The sequence below is a fragment of the Mytilus californianus genome, unplaced genomic scaffold (genome assembly GCF_021869535.1).
Source record: "Mytilus californianus isolate M0D057914Y unplaced genomic scaffold, xbMytCali1.0.p SCAF_5, whole genome shotgun sequence".
Taxonomy (NCBI): domain Eukaryota; kingdom Metazoa; phylum Mollusca; class Bivalvia; order Mytilida; family Mytilidae; genus Mytilus; species Mytilus californianus.
Window position 1 is genome coordinate 68,283,476 of NW_026262701.1, and position 25,529 is coordinate 68,309,004.

General features: G+C 31.5%; 1 protein-coding gene across 1 annotated transcript; it reads right to left on the minus strand.

The window, feature by feature from the left end:
- Positions 1 to 1,247: 1,247 nt before the first annotated feature.
- LOC127701276 (uncharacterized) lies at positions 1,248 to 15,054 on the minus strand. Its single transcript, XM_052205122.1, has 6 exons — positions 14,907 to 15,054; positions 14,193 to 14,606; positions 13,005 to 13,126; positions 10,916 to 12,609; positions 9,455 to 9,670; positions 1,248 to 3,331 (listed from the first exon to the last, which is right to left on the minus strand). The coding sequence occupies exons 2-6, from the start codon at positions 14,604 to 14,606 to the stop codon at positions 3,249 to 3,251; spliced, it is 2,529 nt and encodes an 842-aa protein (XP_052061082.1). The 5' UTR covers positions 14,907 to 15,054; the 3' UTR covers positions 1,248 to 3,248.
- Between the last annotated feature and the right edge of the window lie 10,475 nt (positions 15,055 to 25,529).

The following is a 25,529-nucleotide window of genomic DNA, read 5'->3' on the forward strand; positions in this document are numbered from 1 at the left end:
ACATTTATTCTTTTTTATTATTATTATTTCAAAAGGATCGTATTGAAGCTTACAGATTATTTATTTTGTTGTTTATTAAATACATCGGACAAGTCCCCGAGTTTATCCTCAGCTAAGTAGTCAGTACTTCGGTATTGACACGATTTATAACAAACCTTTCTAAATCTATTTACCTCCAAGGAGGACAGGGGAATAGAAATATGGTCACTTAAGTCTTCTTCCGACCGACCCTTGTCAAAGTGGGACGTCCGTTTGTTTGTGTGTGATGTTCAAGTCCTTTTGGTCATATAGCATAAAATTATAAAGTGTTGTTTTCATTTTTTATTAATATTCCATTCAACTCAAATGTTATTGTATTTTTTTATTGGGGGGGGGGGGGGGAGGGGCTCTGATTGTTTACTCCTTTTCCTTAGTTTTCTTGCTCCTTTGTTTTTTCGTCAGTCACTGTAATTTATATAGAATATAGTAATCTGTTTTTGTGGCTTATTAAGAATATATAATATTGTTCTTCGCTAAATTACAGTTACAAACTAGAAAAAGTCAGTTTTTAAGCCAAAAAATGTCTTCTTTCTTATTCACATTCTTAAAAAAAAAACCGGACTATCTGTTGAAAAACCCGGACGTTTTAAATGTTGCTCTCGAAAAAACACGGACAATATAAAACACTAGATTGTAAGTGAACTAAAAGGAAATTCTGCGTTGTTTGTGTTCAAAACATGTATAGCATTCAGAATAAGATGAACAGTCACGAATAAAACTATTATACTCGCGAAATAGCAGTAAATCGATTGATTGATCGCATGTAAATTCACTCGGAAAAGGTCGATTATAAATTTAAAAATTAAAGTTAAAGAAAACATTTTCATGACAATTTGCTGTGATGCATTTATCTTTATTCTACCTTCTTTCGATTCAAAAACTTAACAAATGACATAACTATAGTTAAATTGGTCTACGGCCTTAAAAGATAAAATTAATCCTTTTCCATTTTCCAACATATACTGTATATTCATTTGTTTGTTTTGAGAAATCACCCAGCATATACATTTTTATAATCAAGCTAAATAAGTTATCTACATAAGATACATATCTAGAATTCTATTAAAAAATGCTTTATACTAGTAATTACATAAACCAAATGTTTCTTATCTAAATATTGGCATCAATATTTTTGAATTGAAAAATGATGTAACAAATTATTTTCGCTTATATAAGATATTAGTTAAGATAAGTTTCAATAATCTGAATGAGCTTTTAATCGATTTTTATTACATACATGAATAAGAAAAAAGGACAACAACTGATAGAATAAAATACAACTTGATAATGAAAAAAAGACATAATTGCTTAAAATAAGGCAAAAAAAAAAGTACTTACTGGCTAATGACAACGAGTTTCTTTTAACTACAATTTCGTCCCCTTTCCCCCGAATGTGACCTACCGAATAAGACATATCATCGGGTTTGTACTTAAATGAGCAACACGACGGGTGCCACATGTGGAGTAGGATCTGCTTACCCTTCAAGAGCACCTGAGATCAACCCCAGTATTTGGTGGGGTTCGTGTTGCTCAGTCTTTGGTTTTCAATGTTGTTTTGTGTACTGTTGTTTGTCTGTTTTCTTTTTTAGCCATGGCGTTGTCAGTTTATTTTCGACTTATGAATTTGAGTGTCCCTTTGGTATCCTTCGCCTATCTTTTAAAAATACTATGCCATAACCAATTTTATTTGCTAATTGAAAATTAAGCTGAATAAAATCATTTAAGACAACAGGGAAGATAATTCTGTATTAATTGTTTATTACTGAGACTTAAATAAAGAGTGAGCTATTTATACTGTAAATTTATGATGTCTCTATACTGGTCAATGTGCCAGATTTGTCATACTTAATCAAACGATAAATTGTTGAAATTAGATAACATGTTTTCACGTGTAGAGAAATTTCACTAATGACCAGTGCATGATTGGATTACATCTTTCTTATTGGTCAATGATCTTGCGGGGTCAGCACGAGTTCACGTGTATGTGCGTTGTAGGCACTTCCTTTTATCATCAGCTCTTGACTTGTTAACTTGTAATTCTTATCAAACAATTTGTGAAAAATTCCCACCCGCATACCTCCCTTAAATTTATATTAGCAGTAGATATGTATATATGTTTATTAGTGGGGCAGATTTTTCTCCCCACCTTTGCTATTCTTTGTAATTTATTCAACTGATATTATTTTAGTTGATGTAATTTCGTATTAATTATGTATTATAATTTCATATTAATTATGAACTTTTATGTATTATAATTTCATATTAATTATGAACTTTTATGTATTATAATTTCATATTAATTATGAACTTTTATGTCAAATGTTTTATTTGCAAAATATATTTTTAGCATTTTATGATTTTGAATAAATGACCTTTTTTCGTCAATTTAGTTTTTATATCATATAGCAAAACAAGCTCAGACTCTGGCCTGTGTATACATTAGTATGTTTATGGTATCTAACTGTCTGTCTTAAAATGTTTTTTTTATAATGTTTCCTTTCTACCTCATAAAGTATTTGCTTTCGTATTTATTTTCTTGTTTCATATTAAGCTGTCCGATTTTGCGAAATCTGGTTTTTGATCTAGTGTTATAATCCCTTTATGATAATAATATGTTAACACGGTTGCTATTGTACTGTTAATGAGTTTCGTTAACTGCAGTTGAATTAGTTTGGACACTCTTACATTGTATTTGATAAATCATCCGCCAAATATATATGAACGGGATTATGATGTTGCAAAAATACAATTCGTCATTTTGAATCTTTACAATTCTTTTGAATTACATCTAAATAGTCCACCAATACATTGTCATTGATTCATAAAGTCCCATGCAACATAAATATAATAAATGACGACATTTGATTTTCATTTTCATTGATGTACGAGCGATGAAATCATCTATCATCATAAAGTCAAAGTATTTTTCTCCATACTTAGTAAAAAAAAAGTTTGACAAATATATGTTTAACCATTACGTCACACCGTAGTTCACATTTTGCCCTAGTTCATATCCATTCTGATGTCACTAATTCTTAAAACATGAAGATTTTTTATGAATAAATATTTTATATATAAACATATTTATCAATTCAAGTTTACCAGGTTATAATTTTCATTTATGAAATGAAAAAAAAAGTTACGTTGTGCATGGACGGAATATCTTTGGGACTTTTTAAACGAATCATTTAACAATCTATATTTTATCCTTATCCTGGTCTTCTTCCCCATCTTTGAACAGGCCTATGTATGTTTCTGGCATGATTGTGGCTATGTTGATGTCTTGGACCACCTATAAAAGAAAATAATCTGTAATCCACTTGTTTCTTTGAAATTTAATCATAAAAAAATTTGTTCATAAAAATTTCGTCATTTTATACGACAGTCAAAAACCACGTGGCGTTTTAAAGTAAAGTGTTATTTCCCAATAGAGAAAAGCTGCTTTATACTTGAAATTATTCTGGCCAACAGTATAGGCGCTCAGGGAATGAACCCCTTTTTCTATAATTTTTGTTTGTTTTTTGTTGTTTATTTTCTTAGTAATTTTTTTAGCTTATTTTTACTTATTTCATGCGTTCTTACTCTTATCCATACCATATAGGAATAACCTTACTTTATATAGGATGCCCCTCTATTATTTAAAATAGACGGATATTACATATAAACTACTGTTATTGTAATATTGCATGGACGCATTAAATTAGTGAATATAAGTCAAAATATCAAAGAATGTTTTACAAAAAAAAATATATATATATATATATATAAGAAATATATAGATAAAGGGGGTCCATTAAGAATTATATAGATATATAGATTCTAAAATATCAACCCGATATTTTATCCTCTTGAGATAGTTTAAAATGCGAGGTTTATCGGGAATTTTAAAATTTGAACTCAACTATCGTAGGTGGAAAAATATTTCACTCAACAGGGAAGAGTGGTAGGATAACATGTTTCTCTAGTGATTAAATATCGAATTGTAAGTTCCGCATTGCGGTTAATCAAATGAGACAAACTATATCAATGTGTGGGTTATATAATGAATATACCATAATGCCTCCCCAACCACCACCTCCACCACAAACACCACCACCAACTACGTTGATATTTATCCATATCGAGATTTTCAAACTTTAAAATGCGAATATTGTCGAGTATATAAAAATAACATATTTAACTATCAAGATGGATACATATTGTAGTCAACGCGGGAAAACTCATCAAAGATATATTAAATATATATTTTATTTTATTTTCAACTTATCCAAAGGCTTTTCTAATCTCTATACAGACGGAAAACGAAAAAATTGCTTGATAAATTAGATCATATATTTCAATTTGAGTTAAGCAGGTACTTTTAACTACATGTACTTAATACATTTAAATTTTTAATGTATTAGACGAATTGCAAAATAAAACGCATAATGTTTTCATAAATCATGTCGTACGATCCTGACAAGGACATTTTTTTTTTCACTCTGTTTCTTTTAAATGATAAATAAATCACATTAAATATCCACTACAAACGTAGTCAAAACGAAAATACGTTTCTATATTAATTGAAAGGAAAATACCGAGTGCAATGTTCCGAATGGATATGGAGGCAAATTAAAAGAGAAAAATTTAAACAACAAGTGGTTTCTAAAAAATTTTGAACTAGTCAGAACCGTAAATTCATACAGAATTACAGAACAAATATTTTCCAACGTCGATGAACCGCTTCAAATGCATACAGAATATGATAAATGTTTTAAACATATGGAAAAGAAATGGTCAGCTAGAAATCATTTTGTTCTCAAATGGAATGTTGAATATTATTTTAAATTTCAAACGAGTAGTATCTTAAATCGGTAAAATATTGAAAAATGAGTAGAAGGGATACTAAAATTCCAAATATTCCTGATATTTTGTTCTATTGACGAATAAAGTGTAATTTGTTCACCTTGATGTGTGGTAATCATGATAATCGTTGGAACCATAAATTTTAAAACGATTCTTACGGCACTATTCATTGAAAAAATATCATAAAAAACAATTTATTATGACAGTGAAAATCAAAAATTTCAACATCTCAAGATTATAGCTATTGTAGCCTGTCAAGTAATTTTATCTAATCTTTTTTTAACTTATTGACAAAATATCTTCTGTGAATAAAAATTACAACTTCGAGTTCATGAGTTCTAAGCGGATTTTGTCAATAACAATATAAATGCCTCATGATGAATTATATATAGTCACTTTCGGATTTTATCATCGGATAATTAAATTGTTGTTACACTTTCTATATCGTGATTCTCGCCTTGTTAAATATATTTCTTTTTAAGGTGAACAACGAATAAAAACGTGTGGTAAAGGTTCATTTAATGTCGTAGCTTGTTGTGACGTTAGTACAGTGAAAAAGACAATAGTTTATTGAACTTTGTACAATAAGCCAGAGGACATCAGGCATCCTTGTTGAAAACCTTCTTGCATTGAGTGACGTCAATAGTGATTTATGACGATATTTCCTTGTTATCATTCAACGGCTCCCGCTATGTGGTATTGACCACGCCATATGCATTTTACATTCTATTTTCATATTTGACATTTATATCACTATTATAAGTATATTTGAAATTTTAATAGAGACAGTACAATAAAAAAAGCATACGTATTAATCATTTACTGTCTTGATGTCTAGCTTATGTTTCAAGAATCATATTGAAGACAGATTGTAATAACCTTTTTTTAACTGTAAATCATTTTGTAGCAGACTACAGCCTTTGTTAGTTTAAAATGATTAACAACCTATTCTACATTTAGAACAAAGTGTCAAGAGATATAGGTAAAAACAACCAGAACTAATTACTTGTAATTTATAGTGTAAAAACAAAAACAAAAAATAGAAGAGTACCGAGGCGACCGCGCTACAAAAATGTAAAAAAACATGAGGACAATACAAGACTATTATTAAGTGCACAATATTTGAACATTTATTGAAATGTTGGAATGATTCGTTTTACACGTAACAAATTATTAAGCAAAGAGAAAAAATTGCCTTTAAAATAATTAAGATATGTCTGCAAAACAACAAGTTTAGTTTAAGTTGTACAAATTGAGTTAAATCAGCTGGGAACAATTTCGTACAGTCAAAGGTTAAAAGTGTGTCACCAGTCGAGAACTCCGCTGTATATTTCACATAAAAACACATCTTTTAATAAAAGTGTCAAAAACTTACTTCAGGCCTATTTTGGTGAAATTTTTATTGTTAAACTCATCAACATGTTGTGATTTTTTAAACATTTTAATGCCGTGTCATTACTGAGAAATGATTATTCAAATACAAATATTGAAATTCAGGTGGTATGGGAGTATAAACATTAAATGTAAATATAAAATTTAGCTGACTTAATTGAAAATCTAAACCAATTGCTATTTCACAATCCAAGATGGCGGAAGACTCCCGTACTTCCTTATGTGTAATGATTATCAACATTACCATATATTATTTATCGTGCAGAAATTCAGATTTGTCATTACAGTTATTTTCTTAAAGCTATAAATAAAACAAATATTTCTAAAGTATTGCACACATTGCAAATCGGACAAGGGATAACTTAAGAAGAATTTTTTTTTCACTTCATTTTAAGAAATGAATGCTTCTTTTTGTAATTTCATTGGGGTGTAAAGGTGTTGACCGAAGCACATTTTGTATGAAGCGCCTAAAAATGTGTGCACGATCAACACTTTTACACCCCAATAAAATTACAAAAAGAAGCATTCATTTCTTATAATTACATTTTTGTGCTAATAAGACCATGAAAAAAAGTTTTATCAAGTTTTCTTTTATTTACCTGTGCACTTTTTTTGTGAAAGCACGTGTCATCACGAATGTAACATTTCATTTTGATATGAAGGTTAGTTTTTGAATGACGCGCGATTGTTGTTAACCAATCAAACTAACGGATTCTCGTGAAACATACATGTTATGTAATTATATGAATACGTAACGGAAAATTCAAGTGATGAAACACTTTTGACCTCCGACTGTAGTTGATATTAAATGTGATGTATATCATTTTTAAAGAAACAGAGTTGAAACATAAAAATAACGCCTAAAGTCAGGATTATTGTACGATATGATTAATTACATTTTTTAAAGTTTTATTTTGCAATTCATCTTATAAAGTCATAATACACTATTATAAGGTACATGTAGTTAAATGCACATGTTTAACCCACATATAGATATATGGTCTAATTTCCGAAGTAATCTTTTCATTTTCCGTATGTTTAAGGGACTAAAAATTCTTTGGAGAATAAGTTGAAAATGAAATCAAACCTATCAGATTTAAAGTTCATGAAGAGTTTTTTTCTGCTTGAATCATCGCGTATAATTGTTTGAAATTTAAGAATATATTGTCATGAAGAGAAATGTGGTTAACGTGATAAAAAGAAATTGTAGGAACCCGTCATTGAGAATCCATTACAAAGGCTCTTTTAAACCCAGAAATAAACTCATCATAAATACCAGGATCAAAACTTAGTACGCGTCTGCGCTTTTTGTCTACAAAAGACTCATCAGTGATGACCGAATTAAAAAATTTAAAAAGGCCAAATAAAGTACGAAGTTGAAGAGCTTTGAGGACCTAAAATTCCGATAGGTTTTGCCAAATACATATAAGGAAATCTATTCCTAGGGTAGAAAATCGATAGTATTTCGAAAATACATCTATATGTCGCAAATACTTTGTGTTCAGTAAAGTTGGCTATGTATTAAGATTTCTTTGTTGGATATCATCGTAAATTAATATGTTAATAGATATAAGAAGATGTGGTATGAGTGCCAATGAGTCAACCCTCCATCCAAGTCAAAATTTATAAAGGTAAACCATTATAGGTCAAAGTACGTGTCTTAAGTCTATATTTACTGTTTCTCTATTCAAAGAACCTATTCTATCCCATTCATCTATATATCTTAAAAAGCATTTCAAATTCAAGGTCATACATTTTATTGAGAATTAACAATATAAAACTTGTAAAAACATTTATTATATAAAACACATTAAAATAAATAAGTATTTACATTATTGCACATTGTCCAAAGAGACATTTTATTTGTATAGTTTTTGTGGTTTACAGAACTACCATTTACATATAACGTCTAATACATTGAGAACTGACATACCACTGAAAAGTTTGGGTAGAGAAAATATTCTCTGGATGCCAGACAACACCTCGATATTATTACGTAGCATGTTCCTCGCTTGACAATTGCTTTGCCTTGTTAATTGCCCTTCCGGAGCACCTGAGATCACCCCCAGTTTTGGTGGGGTTCGTGTTGCTTATTCTTTAGTTTTCTGTGTTGTGTCATCTGTGCTATTATTTGTCTGTTTGTCTTTTTATTTTTGGCCATGGCGTTGTCAGTTTGTTTTCGATCTATGAGTATGACTGTCCCTCTGGTATCTTTCGTCCCTCTCTTTTGCAATACATGCGTAGCAAAAAAATCAAAAACCGATCTCTTTTTTGTTGTTGAGCACATGGGTTTATGAAATAACTTTGGTGTACTACATTCATATTAGGACTATTTTTGTACTTTTCATAATCATTCACATATAAAATAAAAAAATCATGATGAAACTAACAGAAGATTTGAGGTGCAAGATATTTATAAATGCTTAAAACGCTAACAGTATACTTTTTTTATCTTTTGTATCCGAGTAAAATGCATAACTACATTGTTTCGAACACTATACAAACATCATAACCATGCGTTTAAAACAAACATTTTCAAAAAGGGTTATCCTCATTACGACATTCGACTTAAGGATTTCTCTTGATATTTTGTTACATTGAATCAACATTTTAAGTAGCTGGATAACCCTTTTTGCATTATCACAAATAAAATAAAAACAAGTTAATAAATACACATGCAAACAATCAGCATTCCAATTTGTTAGCTTTGTCACATAAGGATTTGCTAAAAGATAGAATATATTTGATCATAAAAACTTTTTTGATTTGTGCAAACTACTGACAATTTGATCAAAATTTCAAATCATGGTTCAATCCATTTCTATTAAAACAAAATTTACACCACTTTGTGAGATAAGAGGTCGATCGCCAAATTAGCCTTGCAAAACTCATATATGAAAAATGCAAAATGTAACTGAAAATGTTGTTCACATTTGTGATAAATTCTAGACATTTTTTAAATATTGATCAAATAACTGGAACAACGTTATTCTAATGGCTAAGTTTGCATTCTTGCTCTTGTAGTGGACCTGAGATGATAAAAACAACGCAAAAAATGTATTCTCAAAGACTCTCTTGGATTTTATACCAAATTAGTAATGATTTTGCTTTATATGATCATATATATCATTCATGTGTGTTAATTCTCCAAACTACCCTGAAAATCTGCCTCTATTACCCCTATTATATTCTTCGTCTGTACAGTGGCCTTTTCCACGTTGACATTTTCCATTTGTAATATCATAATGTCCATAACTACAAGTCTGTATATAATATTTCTTGTAAAAACATCGTGCAAATGTGTTGCATTTGTTAACACATGGATAATTGACCAAATTTTCACATGGTGCTCTACAATCATCACGTTCGATCATACATCCTCTTATTGCACATTCTGAAACAAAAACAAAATACCGATTAAAAACAATTTAAGAGTATGTGTAAATTTAGAAAGTTATATAAATATATTAAAATGCACGCCATGTGTTTTAGAAATAACTTTCTGCCGCTTGATAAACTTTGAGAAGGGGCGATTATATAAAATGTAGAGAACATCAGAACTCAAAGAAGTTAAAAAGAATAGATATTTCTGCATTGTATCGATCGGATGAGTTAATCCCTTTTCAACTGATTTTTATAGTTTGTTCTAATGTTGTACTGTTACACCACTGTCCTATGTTAGGGGGAGGGTTGGCGCGCCTTCGTATAAGTTTAACCCCGCCACATTCTGTATGTGCTTGCCCCAAGTCAGGAGCCTGTAATTCAGTGGTTGTCGTTTGTTGCCGTATATCATATTTGCTTTCCGTTCATTATTTTGTACATAAAGTTTTCTTGTTTGAATTGTTTTACATTTGTCATTTCAGGGCCTTTTATAGCTGACTATGCGGTATGGGTTTTACTCATTGTTGAAGGCCGTACGGTGACCTATAGCTGCTAATTTCTGTGTCATTTCGTATCTTGTGGAGAGTTGTCTCACTGGCAATCATATCACATCTTCTTATTTTTATAGATACAATGATATAAGGTTGACTGAAGCAGGGCTTATAAACTGAAAGTTTTGAATCGAACGAACCACATCAATACCGAGACAAAATAGTTTTAAAGTTTTCCGAGCGACATTACTGCTTAAAGTGATAAGATATTGTAAAAGTTTTGACCAATTAGTGATATCTTTATCTCTGCTGTTTTCAGTACTGAAAATATTATGTAATTGCAAATATTGCAAACAGTTGCATATCGAACCAACTTAGAAATGTACGTTACATAAGACGGAGCCAACGAAAACCATCATTAAGAAAAGAAAACTTATGGAAACAAAATTTATCCTGCATATTAATGGTATGCAGGAATTCCTTTATCATGGTCTTTAAACGAACTTCTGTCACTTTTAAATTTGGTTTAGTAAGCATGAGTTGAGGTGGATAAATCTTATTTGTTAATTTAGAAAAAAAATGTACTGTTTACAAAGAATGTATCGTCTAAATCTATGCAGGTATAGTAAGGTTTTATTTCACGTTTTCGCAGTTTCCATTGTACAAGAACTTGCGATTGCATTTTTTGTTCTTCTTTTTCACTACAGAAGGACTACACAGAGGTGTTCGATGATATTACTTGTCAATATAAATAGCGAAGTACTTACTTTGTTTTTGAGATGTTGGAGGCATTGTCAAGCTTGGTTCAGTTTGTTTATTTGCTATTCGTGGTCCATTTGGTTGATTGTTTACTGAGGGTCTTCTTTTTGGAGGAGGTGGAGGGAGGTTCTGTTTACGGGCATGTTCCCACGGCCACCTGTTACTGTAATCACAGAAAAAGGAGACATATATTTGATCAATGTTAAATTGTGGACATGCCGATGATGTGTAATTCCAAACGTTCAAAACAGAATTTCCAAAATTTCCACCATACATTTTTGGAAAACGTGGAATATCGGAAACTCTTAATGCACCAGAACACGGCCTGTAGTAATCAGTGCCAGGAATTAAACACGTAGCATGACAAACTCTTCCACATGAATCAAACGCCGAAATTACTACATCAGATGGGTCGTTGATTTCTGGCTTCTTCACTGCAACATATGCAACTGACATGGATATAGCTAAACGATGATCAATTACTGCATATTCTCTATATGTACCATCATAATTTAGTCCATCAGATTGTATGTACATTTCACCTGCACCGCTAGTAGAACTTTTACAATTCCCATAGTTTTCTGGTCGACCTGGTCTTATGTATTTGTTCATAGATGAATATCCAGATGGAGCATAAATATCTGATTTTGATGCCTGCTTTCCATTTCGAATAGGGTAAGATCCGTAATTCGTGAAATCTGGTGGCCGTTGATACGTTACTCTAATTGGTAAATATACCCATTCTCTTGTGTCACTTTTACCATTTACACAAAAGTTGTTTTGAACAGGTTTATGCAATGTAGGTTTTACTTTCGGTGGAACTGGTGGCTTTGGAGTTGGACAGCTTCCGCCTCCGGTGTTTCCTCCTCCGGTGTTTCCTCCTCCAGTATTTCCTCCACCAGTGTTTCCTCCTCCAGTATTTCCTCCACCAGTGTTTCCTCCTCCAGTATTTCCTCCACCAGTGTTTCCTCCTCCAGTATTTCCTCCACCTGTTGCCATGTCAGCCTCATATTCATCTAGTGTTTTTGACACACACCTAAATGCACCAGATACATCAACACACTTTAAATATTTAGAGCCACAGTTCTGATTATTTCTGCTACAAGTTGGTCGAGGAGCATACTCATATATGTCTCTTGTAAATTTGTCGTCCAGACCATCTTTCATTGTCATACTACCGATACCCATGGCCTCCTCTGGTGCGTGAAATATATCTCCAAAGAATTCAGCAGGATAATCTACTTGAGGGTCTACTCCATTCCGTCTTTGGTTGTCTCTAAATTTTTCCCATATAAGATCCACAAAGGAATGGTGCATAAAAAAGATAGGATCATGGGCTGCTGTCTCAATTATTCCCATCTGACCATCAATCCAAACATGAGGAGGTCCGTGTAAAAACTCCATGTCATGTTCTGGTAATGCTTCATCACCACAAATTTCTCCATATCTTGTCCTTGACGTCACATTTAAAAAGTCATCTTCGCTGTAAAGTTTTCCAGAAACTCCGATATTTCTTGTTAAAGGCCCAACAGCAGTATCCCAGTTTTTGAATGGACCTGTAGTAACTAATCCGTCTCCATTTCCCATAAATTTGTCAGTCCATAAGATAGATTGTGTAGCGTCTTCCATATAAAAGTCGAGAGTTGAATCCCAATAAGGAAGTGTAACTGTATCATCAACTTGCATCAAAGCCTGTTCATACCTAATAAACATCAGTAAGAAATATTTTATTTTTTACTTCAAATCAACATATAAACTGTCTTTTCAATCAGGGTAGTTATCACTTGAGGAGTTAGTATAGTTATATGTTATAAATATGAGCTTTATCACATTGATTGTTCAGTTGTCTGTAGTCATCGGCTTTTTTAGTTTTGGACAAATACTTGTACATCAAAATACTTTTACGTTTAAATTCTGTGATCTGAAGTATCTATTCATATGAGCTCAACTATGCATTTCAATTGAACAAATTTTTTTTCACGCCGTACTCATCGTACACTTCAAAACAATTATATTTCAAATCAATCGCCATACTTTCATATTAAATTGTACCAAGCTGAGTGTATCATAGTATTCAGTAAAGATTATTATACGTACATTATTAGATACGCTCTGTGCCACGGGCCAAATCCACATCCACCATGAGCACCTAACTGTTCACCAGAATGAAAAGCTGCTAACAAACCGAAACGACTGATTGATTCATTTCCGACTTGTTCCTAGAAAGATAATATAATGTTTTATCTTAAATTTAATTATATTCATATTATTTATATATATATATATTGTATGCGAATGATAAACCTAAACGTTTTAACAAACGATTTTTAAAGATAGAATGAGGGAAACAAGAATAATTCGATATACACTGTATAAAAAGAGGTGTGTTCACGCATCGTTGTCAATATAATGGAATTTGATGCGACTGTCATACAAGTGAGAGGTTCAGCTAGCTATAAAACTAGGTTCAATCCACCATTTTCTACATAAGAAAATGCCCGTACCAAGTCAGGAATATGACAGTTGTTATCCAGTCGTTTGATGTGTTTGAGCTTTTGATTTTGCCATTAGATTGGGGACTTTCCTTTTTGAATTTTCCTCGGAGTTCAGTATTTTGTGATTTTACTTTTTACATTTACTGGAGTTATTTAGTCGCCCAAACCGAACTGTGTTTGTCCAGATTCTTCTTTATTTTTTTATTATGGTTATTCTTAACCCTTATATTTTCCTACGGAATTCCTTGAAGCATTAAAGGATGAAAACTTTGAAATAGAAAAACAAAAGATATGGGATACTATCCATGACACAAAATCAGTACATGCATGGTATGATTCCTATGTGTGCATTTTGGTAATCATATCATATTTCCTTATTTTCATACGCTATGAGGATTATGAGATGTTTGTTTCAGATATTTTTTTTTATTTAGATAAAGGTTCCAGCTTCCTTTTTGACATTTGGGTTCGCATCCTAGCTCAGTATCGAAGAAAATGATGTTGATGCTGTTAGCTGAGTTCTAATTTTCTTTTTCTTAAGCACGCCATTGACTTTTAATCGCGTATAATTCTTTCGTTTTTCAGCATTTTCTTTGTTATGAACAGTCCATTAGTTCGCAAGGAAATGCGTTCATTGGTGACTAGATAAATCATAGTTTTATGCAAATAAAATTAAGCGTGACATTGTAAGGCAGTTGAGTCATGTGATAATAGTAGTTCTCATATCCTGAAGACGTGAGTTCTTAAAACAAAGTAAAATCCTTCAACTTTATAAATCATGACTACTTACTTCTGTGGTTTTCAATGTTGTAATTGCAGCTAAGTATTTTTCTCGTTCTTCATCTGTCATCATTCTTATTTCTTTTCTCTGTCTTCTGGGTTTCGGTGTTCCCTGACCTCCAGCTTGTCGCTTTGCTCTAATGTTAGATTCTACACTTTTCATATTTCCCTTAATATAAGCGTTATCCTTAAGACCAAGCAATTTTCCTTTGTATTTTCTCTCCGTTGATGTTTTAAGTCTGTATTCATGATAACAAGAAAAGTGGATACTGTATCCTACACTCCTGGATACCGAAGTTTTATTGTAGAAACCATTATAACAACGTGCTAATTTAACCGGATAGTCAATTTGTTCTACTTTAGAAAAAGCATATGGCAGCCATAAACATATACAAACACAGATTTCCTGTATATAGAATCGCATCTGAAATTGAATCAGGTTATATATTAGATGGTGTTTGGTGCTTTACATTACTTGTGTTAAATTCTCATTTTTATTTCTTTTTTATTTTATTCTATTTTCAATTCTATTTGTAGTTCATTTGTATTTTTATTTACTTTGAAAGGAGAAATGGTCAATAATTCCGTTTGAAAAATAGCTATATGGTCAATAATTTTCGTCTGAAAAACAGCTATATGTCTTTAGACAAAATAAAATCCCAAAACCACAATTTAATTTTCATTAGTCAAATAAATTATGAATTAAAATAATATAAAACTATACCTTTCGTTGGTTAATCCCGTTTTCTAAAATAATGCACACATTTGAACCTTTAAATATTTAAATGCAGAAGTATATATTATTATCAATTTCAACATATGGAAATATTCACAGACTGCTAGTATTTATTAAATGTGTCCTGTACAGGGAAATAACATCGGTCCAATGAAAAGTCTTATACCAATTACATAAAATGACAATCGTATTGTAACATATCTACGTAGATGTGACAAAATCTGACAATGAAAACTACAAACTTTTGATTGATGGACCCACGTTGTACATCCGTCTATTGTTTAATACACAAAAAAATCGTTCGTTTCAGTAAGATTTAAATCATTTCAGAACATCTGAGTTCTCCCCGCCCCTCCCGGATTTTTGATAGGGTTTGTGCTGTTCCATCTTAAGTTTTCTTTGTAGCGTTTTCTTATTATTGTTTGTCTTTTTGGCGTTTTCTATTCATTTATATTCTTGTCTGTTTTTTTTTTGCGCTTGAGTTTTTTTTATTGCAGCGTGGTATCTCCTCTTTCTATCTCCTTTTTTTATTATATATAAACGTTTATACTTTTATTTGATAATTAGAAATCAATATACAAGTTTGTACGTGAACTTTATTGCCGTTTTATTAAAGTTACAAATCACTACTTAGCGAATACCAGAGACATGTAAAGTAACTTTGTAAATTGATTATACAAAAAGATTTTCACAAAATTTTGTAGGTTTTTTAACTACTGTAAACTTGAATTGCTAGGGTTTCTTCACTTGCCTAAGGCAAATAAAATTTAATTAGGAACAGGAACATATAAATGTATTAAGCATCATTTTATGCGTTTGTGTTATTTGTTTTGTTAATATGTCATCAACCTCTCGGCGTACAAATGTGTAATAGGAATAAATTATTCTTGCATATAAGTTTTTTTAATAGTAATTTTTGTGTTTAGATGTGAAGTAATATCTTAGCATTATTTAAGCGAAAAATTAAAAAAAAATACATGGTGGGACAAACCTCCATATTGTCAATCCAATTTAAGAGGGTCTGGATTGGGGTTCTTCATTTCTTTATTCTTTACTGTTTAGACCATTATTCTCTAATCTTTAAATTGTTGGCCCATTATCCTCTATTCTTTATATTTTATCACCCCATTATTCTCTATTCTGTTAATTCTTTTTGTCCTTTTTTCTCTATTCTTTATTTTTTGGCCCTTCATTCTGCACTTTTTGCCCATTATTCTCTGTTCTGTAAACTTTATCCAGACCCTCTTTCAAACATGACTTGCCATGTCTATAGATTTCAATTTTCCCTGTTTTAAATCGCCCATTTTCACGAGTTGAGTATCAAATTTCAAGTATCATTTTACTTTACATACATATACAAAGGCCATATTTTGATCCCGTAGAAATCTGTGTTTATCTATATATTTTTAAATTGTTTGGAATTTTATCGTATGGTTAAATAGTAAATGTTATTGTCGGGTATATCATGAAACTGTAATTGAATCCTAAACCCAATCTGCTCTTCATTCATCAATCATTTTTACATCATGGTAATAAAGGTTATTTTTATATAAAGTTATAGAAATAGATATGTCAATCCATGTCATTGGCCCACAGTTTATTCAATATTTTTCTTCATTATTATTCAAAAGCGTTCTTGTCAATGCAAACTGAGTGTAGATAAAAAGTCATGTGTAAATTAAACAGCACATTGGACTTCCTTGTCGAATTGCATTGAATAATAATTAGTAGAGAAAAAATAAGTGCTCATTACCGAAAAATGTGCATGCAAAATTTTACATATTCGTGATGTGATCAGTTGATGGATGGCTGTCTACTAAATCTTAGTATTTAAAATAAAATTTCCTCAATATACGTGTTTCGCGATTTAAAGATAATAATAGATATAAGAAGATGTGGTATGAGTGCCAATGAGACAACTCTCCATCCAAGTCACAATTTGTAAAAGCCATGCAGGACTAGTTTACGGCGATTTAGAAATAGTTATGTGGCAGGTATGTAAATACTGAATTACAGTAATAAATCCGGATAATAGAATGAACTTTTTCTTCTATTTCTAAAATATATCTTCAATCTCCAGATCTATCTACTATTTAATATCATAATCTAGTTTCCCTATCAAAATCATGTATTGATCTTTTCAGTCCCATTAGAAAACCGACAAGCACTAAATCTAAATTTAGATTATATTTACGACCACAAAATAATCGTAAATGGGTTGAATATATATTTGTCCCTCTCTTACGTTTAAATTGACATATGACAGATACATGTTATTGAACAGGGTTATTTTGCTTGAGTTAAGTATGCATAAAAGGTCACGTATTCGTTTTTTAATCATTTAATCTTGTTTAGTTAAAAGTCTAAGTGAAAATTACACAGTTGTTACTGACTGTCGTGTAAGGTTCAATATTTACAGTAGATGTTTAATTCATACAAGTTAACTCCTGCGTCATTTGGTCTGTGGTGGAGAGTTGTCTCATTGGCAAGCATACCACGTCTTCTTATTTGTATAAATAAATATCTTTTATTGGATCAGAGACGAATATTTGGTTCCGTGATATGCTTTCATTTTGTATGAAAACAACACATGCTGTATAAAAGCAACACAAGATTATAGAATCAATAGCGCCACCAATCTAATAAATCAACACTATTTTCACATTGTTCGTGTACTTCATGCCTTTGAACATAAATGACAATACATCTTAAAATATGGATAATTGGTAAAAGTACATGTATATTACAATAAATTATCATCATATGATATACATGTACAATTATGATTGAAATTTGCCAAAAAATTTACGAGCTATCTAGTTGGAAATCGACATCTTCATATGACATGTGGTACTGTCTTCATCTCACAAGACAATTTCAGTCGAAGTTTTGTGTTTAGAGTTTTACTTTCAGACCCAAAAGAATACTAGTAACATGTATCTTTTTATCTAAATATTTGTAAATATATAATGAATGCTACGCTTTTTCTGTTTTTCTTGCTAAAAAAAATGTGATGTTCATGGTCACTTCCTTTCATTTCGTATAAATTTAAAAAAAAAACCAACAACATTCAATTCTATAATAATCTAGCGATGATTTAATGAAACTTTAAGATTTAGTTTTTTACTTTTGGGCAACTTTTCATACATTTTTGTTCAAGCTTATTATACCTTCCATTTTGATAGGGCTCTACGGTCATCATAGAATTAAAAAAAAAGTATGAAAATACTAAGGGAGCAATAATTTTAAACAGAAGTATTTGTCGTATTTTTTAAATTTACTTTATCACTCGATGATCAAGCAAACCTATTTAAAGAACCTATTTCTAAGCATATAAGTTTAAATGCTTAATAATAGGTTTCGAAATCATTAATATTAATTTGCATCGCCATTTCACGCCTTGCTTTTAAACAATAAATAATCATGATTGTGCAAAAATTAATTCCGGTTTATAAGAATAAGCAATGGGAAACGAGTGCAAGTGCACTTATTTTATATGGACCATCTTTTTTGACGTATTTGACGGTTTTTATTTATTTATTTATTTATTTATTTATTTATTTATTTATTTATTTATTTTAATGGGTGCGCGGGCAGAGTTTGTCCTTTTTTGTGGAGAAGTCTACATATTCTACCATCGTTTCAATGCTCCTTCTTCTTAAAAAAATCTGTAATATGAGAAGTTAATTCCCTTGAAAAATTATGAATCTTTTTATCAGAACTTTGTCACTTTTAGACGAAAGTGAGATTTTTGTTTAAATTAAATAGTAAGTCTCGGATTTTTTAAGTAGTTGCCTCACAAATGCGGTAAAAGACAGTTGCCTACACTTGAACATTTCTTTATGTTTGATTATGTGACTTCCTCAGCTAGAGAAGTTTTTTTTTCTGTTTAGATATAAGCTGCTTTTGCTTGAGAAGGTTCTTCGATATCTGTAACAAAAACTTACGTGTACAAAATCTGTTTACTCAATTTTTTATTCTATTGACTGATACCAATCTTTGAAGTAGCTTTATACTTACAATGCTTGGTTGCATTTTCAGTTTGTTATATAAAAATAAGGAAATGCGGTATATGTTTTCTTCTACACCTTAAGACTTCCAAGCTCCAATGTATTCATTCCTTATACATATTCAGACTACTTTTTTAAATTTCACTTTGATTTTTAACATAATTTTGTAGTTTTTAAACAATCCTTTGAAATAAAATTGAGAATGGAAATGGGGAATGTGTCAAAGAGACAACAACCCGACCATAGAACACACAACAGCAGAAGGTCACCAACAGGTCTTCAATGCAGCGAGAAATTCCCGCACCCGGAGGCGTCCTTCAGCTGGCCCCTAAACAAATATATATACTAGTTCAGTGATAATGAACGCCATACTAAACTCCAAATTGTACACAAGAAACTAAAATTAAAAATAATACAAGACTAACAAAGGCTAGAGGCTCCTGACTTGGGACAGGCGCAAAAATGCGGCGGGGTTAAACATGTTTATGAGATCTCAACCCTCCCCCTATACCTCTAGCCAATGTAGAAAAGTAAACGCATAACAATACGCACATTAAAATTCAGTTCAAGAGAAGTCCGAGTCTGATGTCAGAAGATGTAACCAAAGAAAATAAACAAAATGACAATAATACATAAATAACAACAGACTACTAGCAGTTAACTGACATGCCAGCTCCAGACTTCAATTAAACTGATTGAAAGATTATGTCTTCATCATATGAATATCAGGCACAATCCTTCCCGTTAGGGGTTTAGTATCATACCATCATAACATATATGAGAAGAACATAACCCGTGTCATGCCAACAACTGGTTTTTAAATAAATGTGTTTAGTTCCGATGCAAAGACCCTATAAGTGAATCAATATTAACGCCAAAATATGCAATCTTTAATGACCTGACAACAGTATCGTAACTATATCCCTTCTTAATAAGTCTATTTAAAGGTTTTGTTAGCTTCAGAGGTGAATACTGACATTTTTGTGCTTTATAAAGAATATTTCCATAAAAAATTGGATGTGAAATACCTGAACGTATAAGAAGTCTGCATGTTGAGCTATATTTACGAATGATGTCCTTATACCGATGATAAAATTTAGTAAATGTTTTGACTAGTTTGTGATATCGAAAACCCTGGTGTAATAATTTTTCAGTAATACATAAATTTCTCTCGTTAAAATCTAAAACATTGTTACATACACGAGCGAATCGAACAAGTTGAGATATATAAACACCGTAAGATGGTGACAAGGGAACGTCAGCATTTAAAAATGGATAATTTACAATAGGAAATGAAAAATCATCTCTTTTATCATATATTTTAGTATTAAGCTTTCCATTAATGATATAGATATCAAGATCAAGGAAAGGGCAGTGGTCATTGTTAGTATTAGCTTTATTTAAAGTAAGTTCAACAGGATAAATTTCTTTAGTATACATACTGAAGTCGTCATTATTGAGAGCCAAAATATCATCCAAATATCTAAAAGTATTATTGAATTTGTGTATCAGATGTTGTTTCGATGGGTCTTTGCTGATTTTTGTCATAAATTGTAACTCATAGCAATACAAAAAAAGGTCCGCAATAAGTGGTGCACAGTTAGTCCCCATTGGAATTCCGATAACCTGACGATATACGGAATCTCCAAAGCGAACAAAAATGTTATCTAGTAAAATTTCAAGGGCATATATAGTATCAAAGCATGTCCAATTGACATAGTTTTTTTGATTATTGCTACTAAAAAATGACCTAAAAGAGTTTGAACATATATATTCACATTCTGACTTTTTAAATGCCCATTTAATTAGGTGTGTGAATTTTTTCTTAATGAGAATGTGAGGCAATGTGGTATATAGGGTAGAAAAATCAAAACTTTGAACAGATTCAAAATCACCAATATATGCATGCAATTTATCAAGTACTTCCAACGAGTTCTTGACACTCCAAAAGTAATTAATTCCACTATTTTCGAAGGCCTTATTTGAACAATTTATTATCAGGTTTTTGATTGTACCAAGTGTACTGGTAAGAAGAATAGACAATTTAGTAGTGGAACAATGGCTTGAAGACGAAATGAATCTATATTTGTAAGGTGTTTTGTGTAGCTTCGGAAGCCAATACAAAGTTGGGACAAAGTTCGTTTTTAAACAGTAGAAAATGAATGCATATTCAAATACGTTATATGCAATTGATAGCACAGTCGGGAATAACGTAGTCTAAATTTGGTAAGTCCCAAGTACAAAAGGACTATAAAAGACTTTTTATAGTTCTTTGAAAAAAGCAAGCCGATATGCTAAAAATATTTCAAGCAAATCGACTCATCTCTTTTAGTTATTTATACAGGGGGATTGCTGTCTCTTTGAATTTCAACCCACCATTTTTTGTTATACTTTCCCTTTATCAAAACTTTAATTAAAATAACAAAAAATGTCTTGGTATTTTGAATTATATGAATTCTTTCTTTTATTAATATTTTGTAGAATAATGTTGAATATACCTGAGACTGGTAAATTTTCGACCACGTAATTCCCAAAAGTAAATGAAATTTAAAGTTTTTCAGATATTTTTTTTTATATATTTTTACAGAAACGAGACTATAACCTTATCCTCTTTCATAATTGATATGCTGTTGGTCTGTTTAGGTTCCCTCCATACAGACGATACAATATACCGTTCATGTAAATATGTGTATATCAAACCGCGGGTTTGCTCATTCACGATAGACAAAAGATTGACCATTTTAAAGGGGTTTTGTGATCCTTTACGACCTAGAATTTATCCTCTTTTTTTATTTTAACAATGTAAGGTTGATTAAAACCTTTTTAACAAACGTTGCTTAATTCTATGCATCTTCTGCATTTACGTCCGTCAGATTTTAGCGAATCTTATGATAAATAGAACAAAATATGGGTTAAACGCAAATCAAAATATTATCGTTAATTTACATAACAAGTATTTCCTTCTTCTCCTTAGAAATATTTAATACCTGTGTCATACAAAACTAACTTTTTTATTTATGACTTATGTAATTGGTGTTGAAGTATCACAAACAAATATAAGATAGTTTGTTTGCGTGGGGTTTTACATTTCCCTCCTGTTTAAAGACAAATGCAGTAAACAGCCTTTTCTCATTTGTGAATTAGTAAGATGCGTCAAATATACAAACATTGATATGTTTGAATACTAGTATACAAAAATACAAGAAACAAGCTTTGCAGCAAGTAATACACTAAGGTAGAAATAACACTTATACAATACAAACTTGCCTAGTTAACTGTTTTGTTCATTGCCAAGTAGTACGTAAGATAAGATCGGAGTTTCACAATAAAACAAAAAGTCCGATAGGAAATGGAAGATCATGGTGTACGAGTGTTGTTTAATACCTTTTGGATGATTTTAATACTGCACATGTCAATGACCCCCCCCCCCCCCTTCCCCCCCCCCCCCCCCCCCAAATAAAAAAAAAAACGCTAACCTACGGTCTTCAACACTAGACAAATGTAAACACAATTCATCAAGCTTTAATTAGCCTGATTTTTAGAAAAGTAAGGTTTTAAATTAGGCAGTGACTTTTAAAATTCTGCTATCAACAACAGCTTCACTTAGTGATAAAACACAAGCACTGACGGACGAGGTTCCTGACTTGAGACTGGTAAATGGCAGGTTTTTTTTAGGTAACAACCTAATTCAATGGAATAATAAAAGCTACATGACAGAGCGTACAGTAAAAGAAGTAAAAAGAAGCGCAAACAAACAAGTTCAAGCTCTTGTAATAATAATAAAAAATAACGTATATTAAACAAGATTTCATTGTCAATGGACATTTTCTCAATTTCATGAACTACAGGCATTTATTGTCTGTTTCCACTATAGATATATACCTATACAGACCACGTGATTTTTACTTTGACGTGAAAATACGTAAATCTTGTAACTTTGAAATATGTATCCAATTTCAACAAATTAATGAATAAATCTGATGATTAATACTCGCTACAAAGTTTCAATTTTAAACAGTATGATTGATTCATTTGAAATTGTGTCTCAAAAATTGCGGGACGTAGATACAGCATTAAAATTAATAATTCGATATCAGTAGAAAACCATTCACCAGATACGCTCAAGACCAAAAGATTGTAAGCATCAACACCGAATGACCCTAAATAGTACATTTTTAGACTTTCTAACGTCAACTTTACTTGAAAAAGATGCAACCTTAGTTTCAGTTCAACTACTTAATAGTTTAAATAATCTTTTTTATTACCAAGTCATCAAAGAAAGATAAAAGATACCAAAGGCACATCAAAACCCATTAGTCGAATTCTGCTCCACATGTGACACCCGTATATAATATACAATAATTTTGTAACAATGTATCGAAAAAAGCCTTCTTAATCATCTTTCTAAGGTAAAGTTTGAATCATTTTTTGCAAGGTGCCATGTGCAATATTTTGCCTATCCTGTTGCGATTTCCTTTGGCTATTAATTAAAGGTGAAGAAAAATTTTAACTTGTTTTTTTCATGAATAATACAGTGGTTTTTAATGTGGTTTTTAAGGAAATTTCTATGTATTTTCTTTCCGTGAATGTTGGGTCACCAAAACTGTGCAATATACAAGTAACTAATACACACCGACTTGATTGATCTATAACTGTTTTAACACATGACGTCAATTTACATGAAAATTTGCAGAGAATTTTTTCAAGCAAACATAATTTTATATGCAGAAGAAATGGTCAATCAACTTTACTGGGAAAGTTCTCTTGATTATAGAAAGGAAAATAAGTCTTTATGTAAAATGGTCTGCGTCATTTTTACAGTGTTTTTTGTGAATTTGGGCATAGTTGTAAATTGATCAGTTATATCGTAATATTATAAGGCAAGAGTCATTTGAAATGTGCAGTATACCTGAGGTATTTGAGAAGAGTTAATTCAAGATAACAAAGGAAAAAACTGAAAATAATTGCATGAACACCAAACTGGGTGCGTCGACAGGATGGACTTCACTTTCTATGCATGCATCACCCGCCATGCAACTATACACCCAGTCACAATCGGTAAAATTACAGATCAGTTATAAAGATCAAAGAACGCGAAAACAATTCGCTAAAATGTTCAGACACAGAAACATCGTATCGGTCAACCAATTCGTTATGGTGACAGTAAAACTTAAGTATGGTCAATTTAGTCGTTTTTCCTCATATATAACTCGGTTACCAGAATGTAAGTCGAAGAAACCATCCTTCATATTCAATTATTTTTTTTCTTTTTCTAATTTTTTTAAAACATTTTAGCCTAGGTTTCTTGCTCAACTTGTCAGTATAATTAACACAACATCAAATACTTTCCTTACGTACTGTTTAACCTTTATCATTATGTATTCTGTAACAGGAACGTACGTTTACGATTACAAAGAAAATGTGGTAACTTGAAAGACAATTAAAAAAAAAATTCAAATGAGGAGACATTGTATATATACATTCGTAGTTGTTAAATGTTTCGTTCCAAAAATTAATGAATTGAAAAGCAAGCAAAGTCAACTGTATGATGAAGTTTTCAATCGCGACTGAGTTACGAATTTAGAATGTCACAGTAAAAGTACTTCAAGTCTGGAAAGTCTTCAATTTTTCTGGTTTATGGTCTAGGTGTATCCACAGATATGACGAAAATAAGGTAGCGCTACCAAGCTGAAAGAATCATGGTTGTCAATATTTGATCCTGCCCATATGCAAGCACTTGGTACAATGTCCTATCTTTATCCATGTTTTAATATGCAAATAAAAGAAATGAGAAAGGTGTTATGTAAATAATAGCAAAAATCTATGGTGGCCGGAAGCGGCCATTTCACCTTTTCGCGTTTTCGCGTTTTCTCCTTTCACTTTGCAAACGCGAAATCGGGAAATCGGGAAATCGGGAAATCGGGAAATCGGGAAATCGGGAAATCGGGAAATTGAGAAAGCGAAATCGAGAAATTGAGAAATCGGGAAATCGGGAAATCGAGAAATCGAGAAAGCGAAAACGCGAAATCGAGAAATCAAGAAAGCAAAAACGCGAAAACGCGAAAGAAAGGAAAAAGATTTCTCGATTTCGCGTTTTCGCTTTTTCGATTTCCCGATTTCTAGATTTCTCGATTTCGCGTGAAAGTAAAATGAGAAAACGCGAAAACGCGAAAACGCGAAATGGCCGCATCCGGCCACCATAAAAATCACACGCCCTTGTAATTTTTCGAAAGACTAAGAATTTTATACTCTCAGGAATAGATAACCTTAGCTGTATTTGGCAACTTTGGGTCCCCAATGCTCTTCAAATTCGTACTTTATTTGGGCTTTTTGACTTTTTTTATTCGAGCATCACTGATGAGTCTTTTGAAGACAAAACGGGCGTCTGGCGTACAAAATTTTAATCCTGGTATCTATAATGAGTTTATTGTAAATGTTTTGATAATCTTAATAACATAAACGGTACAATTTTTTCTGCATCAGATGTGCATTTTGACAATCAATATCTCTTCAGTGATGCTCTGGTCAAAATATTTGAAAATCCAAAGCTTATTTATAAAAGATGAAGAGCTATAAACCAAAAACTTGAATGATGTCATCT

Bases quoted from the DNA above. Each gene is read 5' to 3' on its own strand.
- LOC127701276 (XM_052205122.1), bottom strand. From the start codon at position 14,606: ATGCGATTCTATATACAGGAAATCTGTGTTTGTATATGTTTATGGCTG. The intron at 13,127-14,192 runs GTAAGTAGTCAT...TTATCTTTCTAG, and splicing joins CAACATTGAAAACCACAGAA to GAACAAGTCGGAAATGAATC. The intron at 12,610-13,004 runs GTACGTATAATA...GATGTTTATTAG, and splicing joins CACAGAGCGTATCTAATAAT to GTATGAACAGGCTTTGATGC.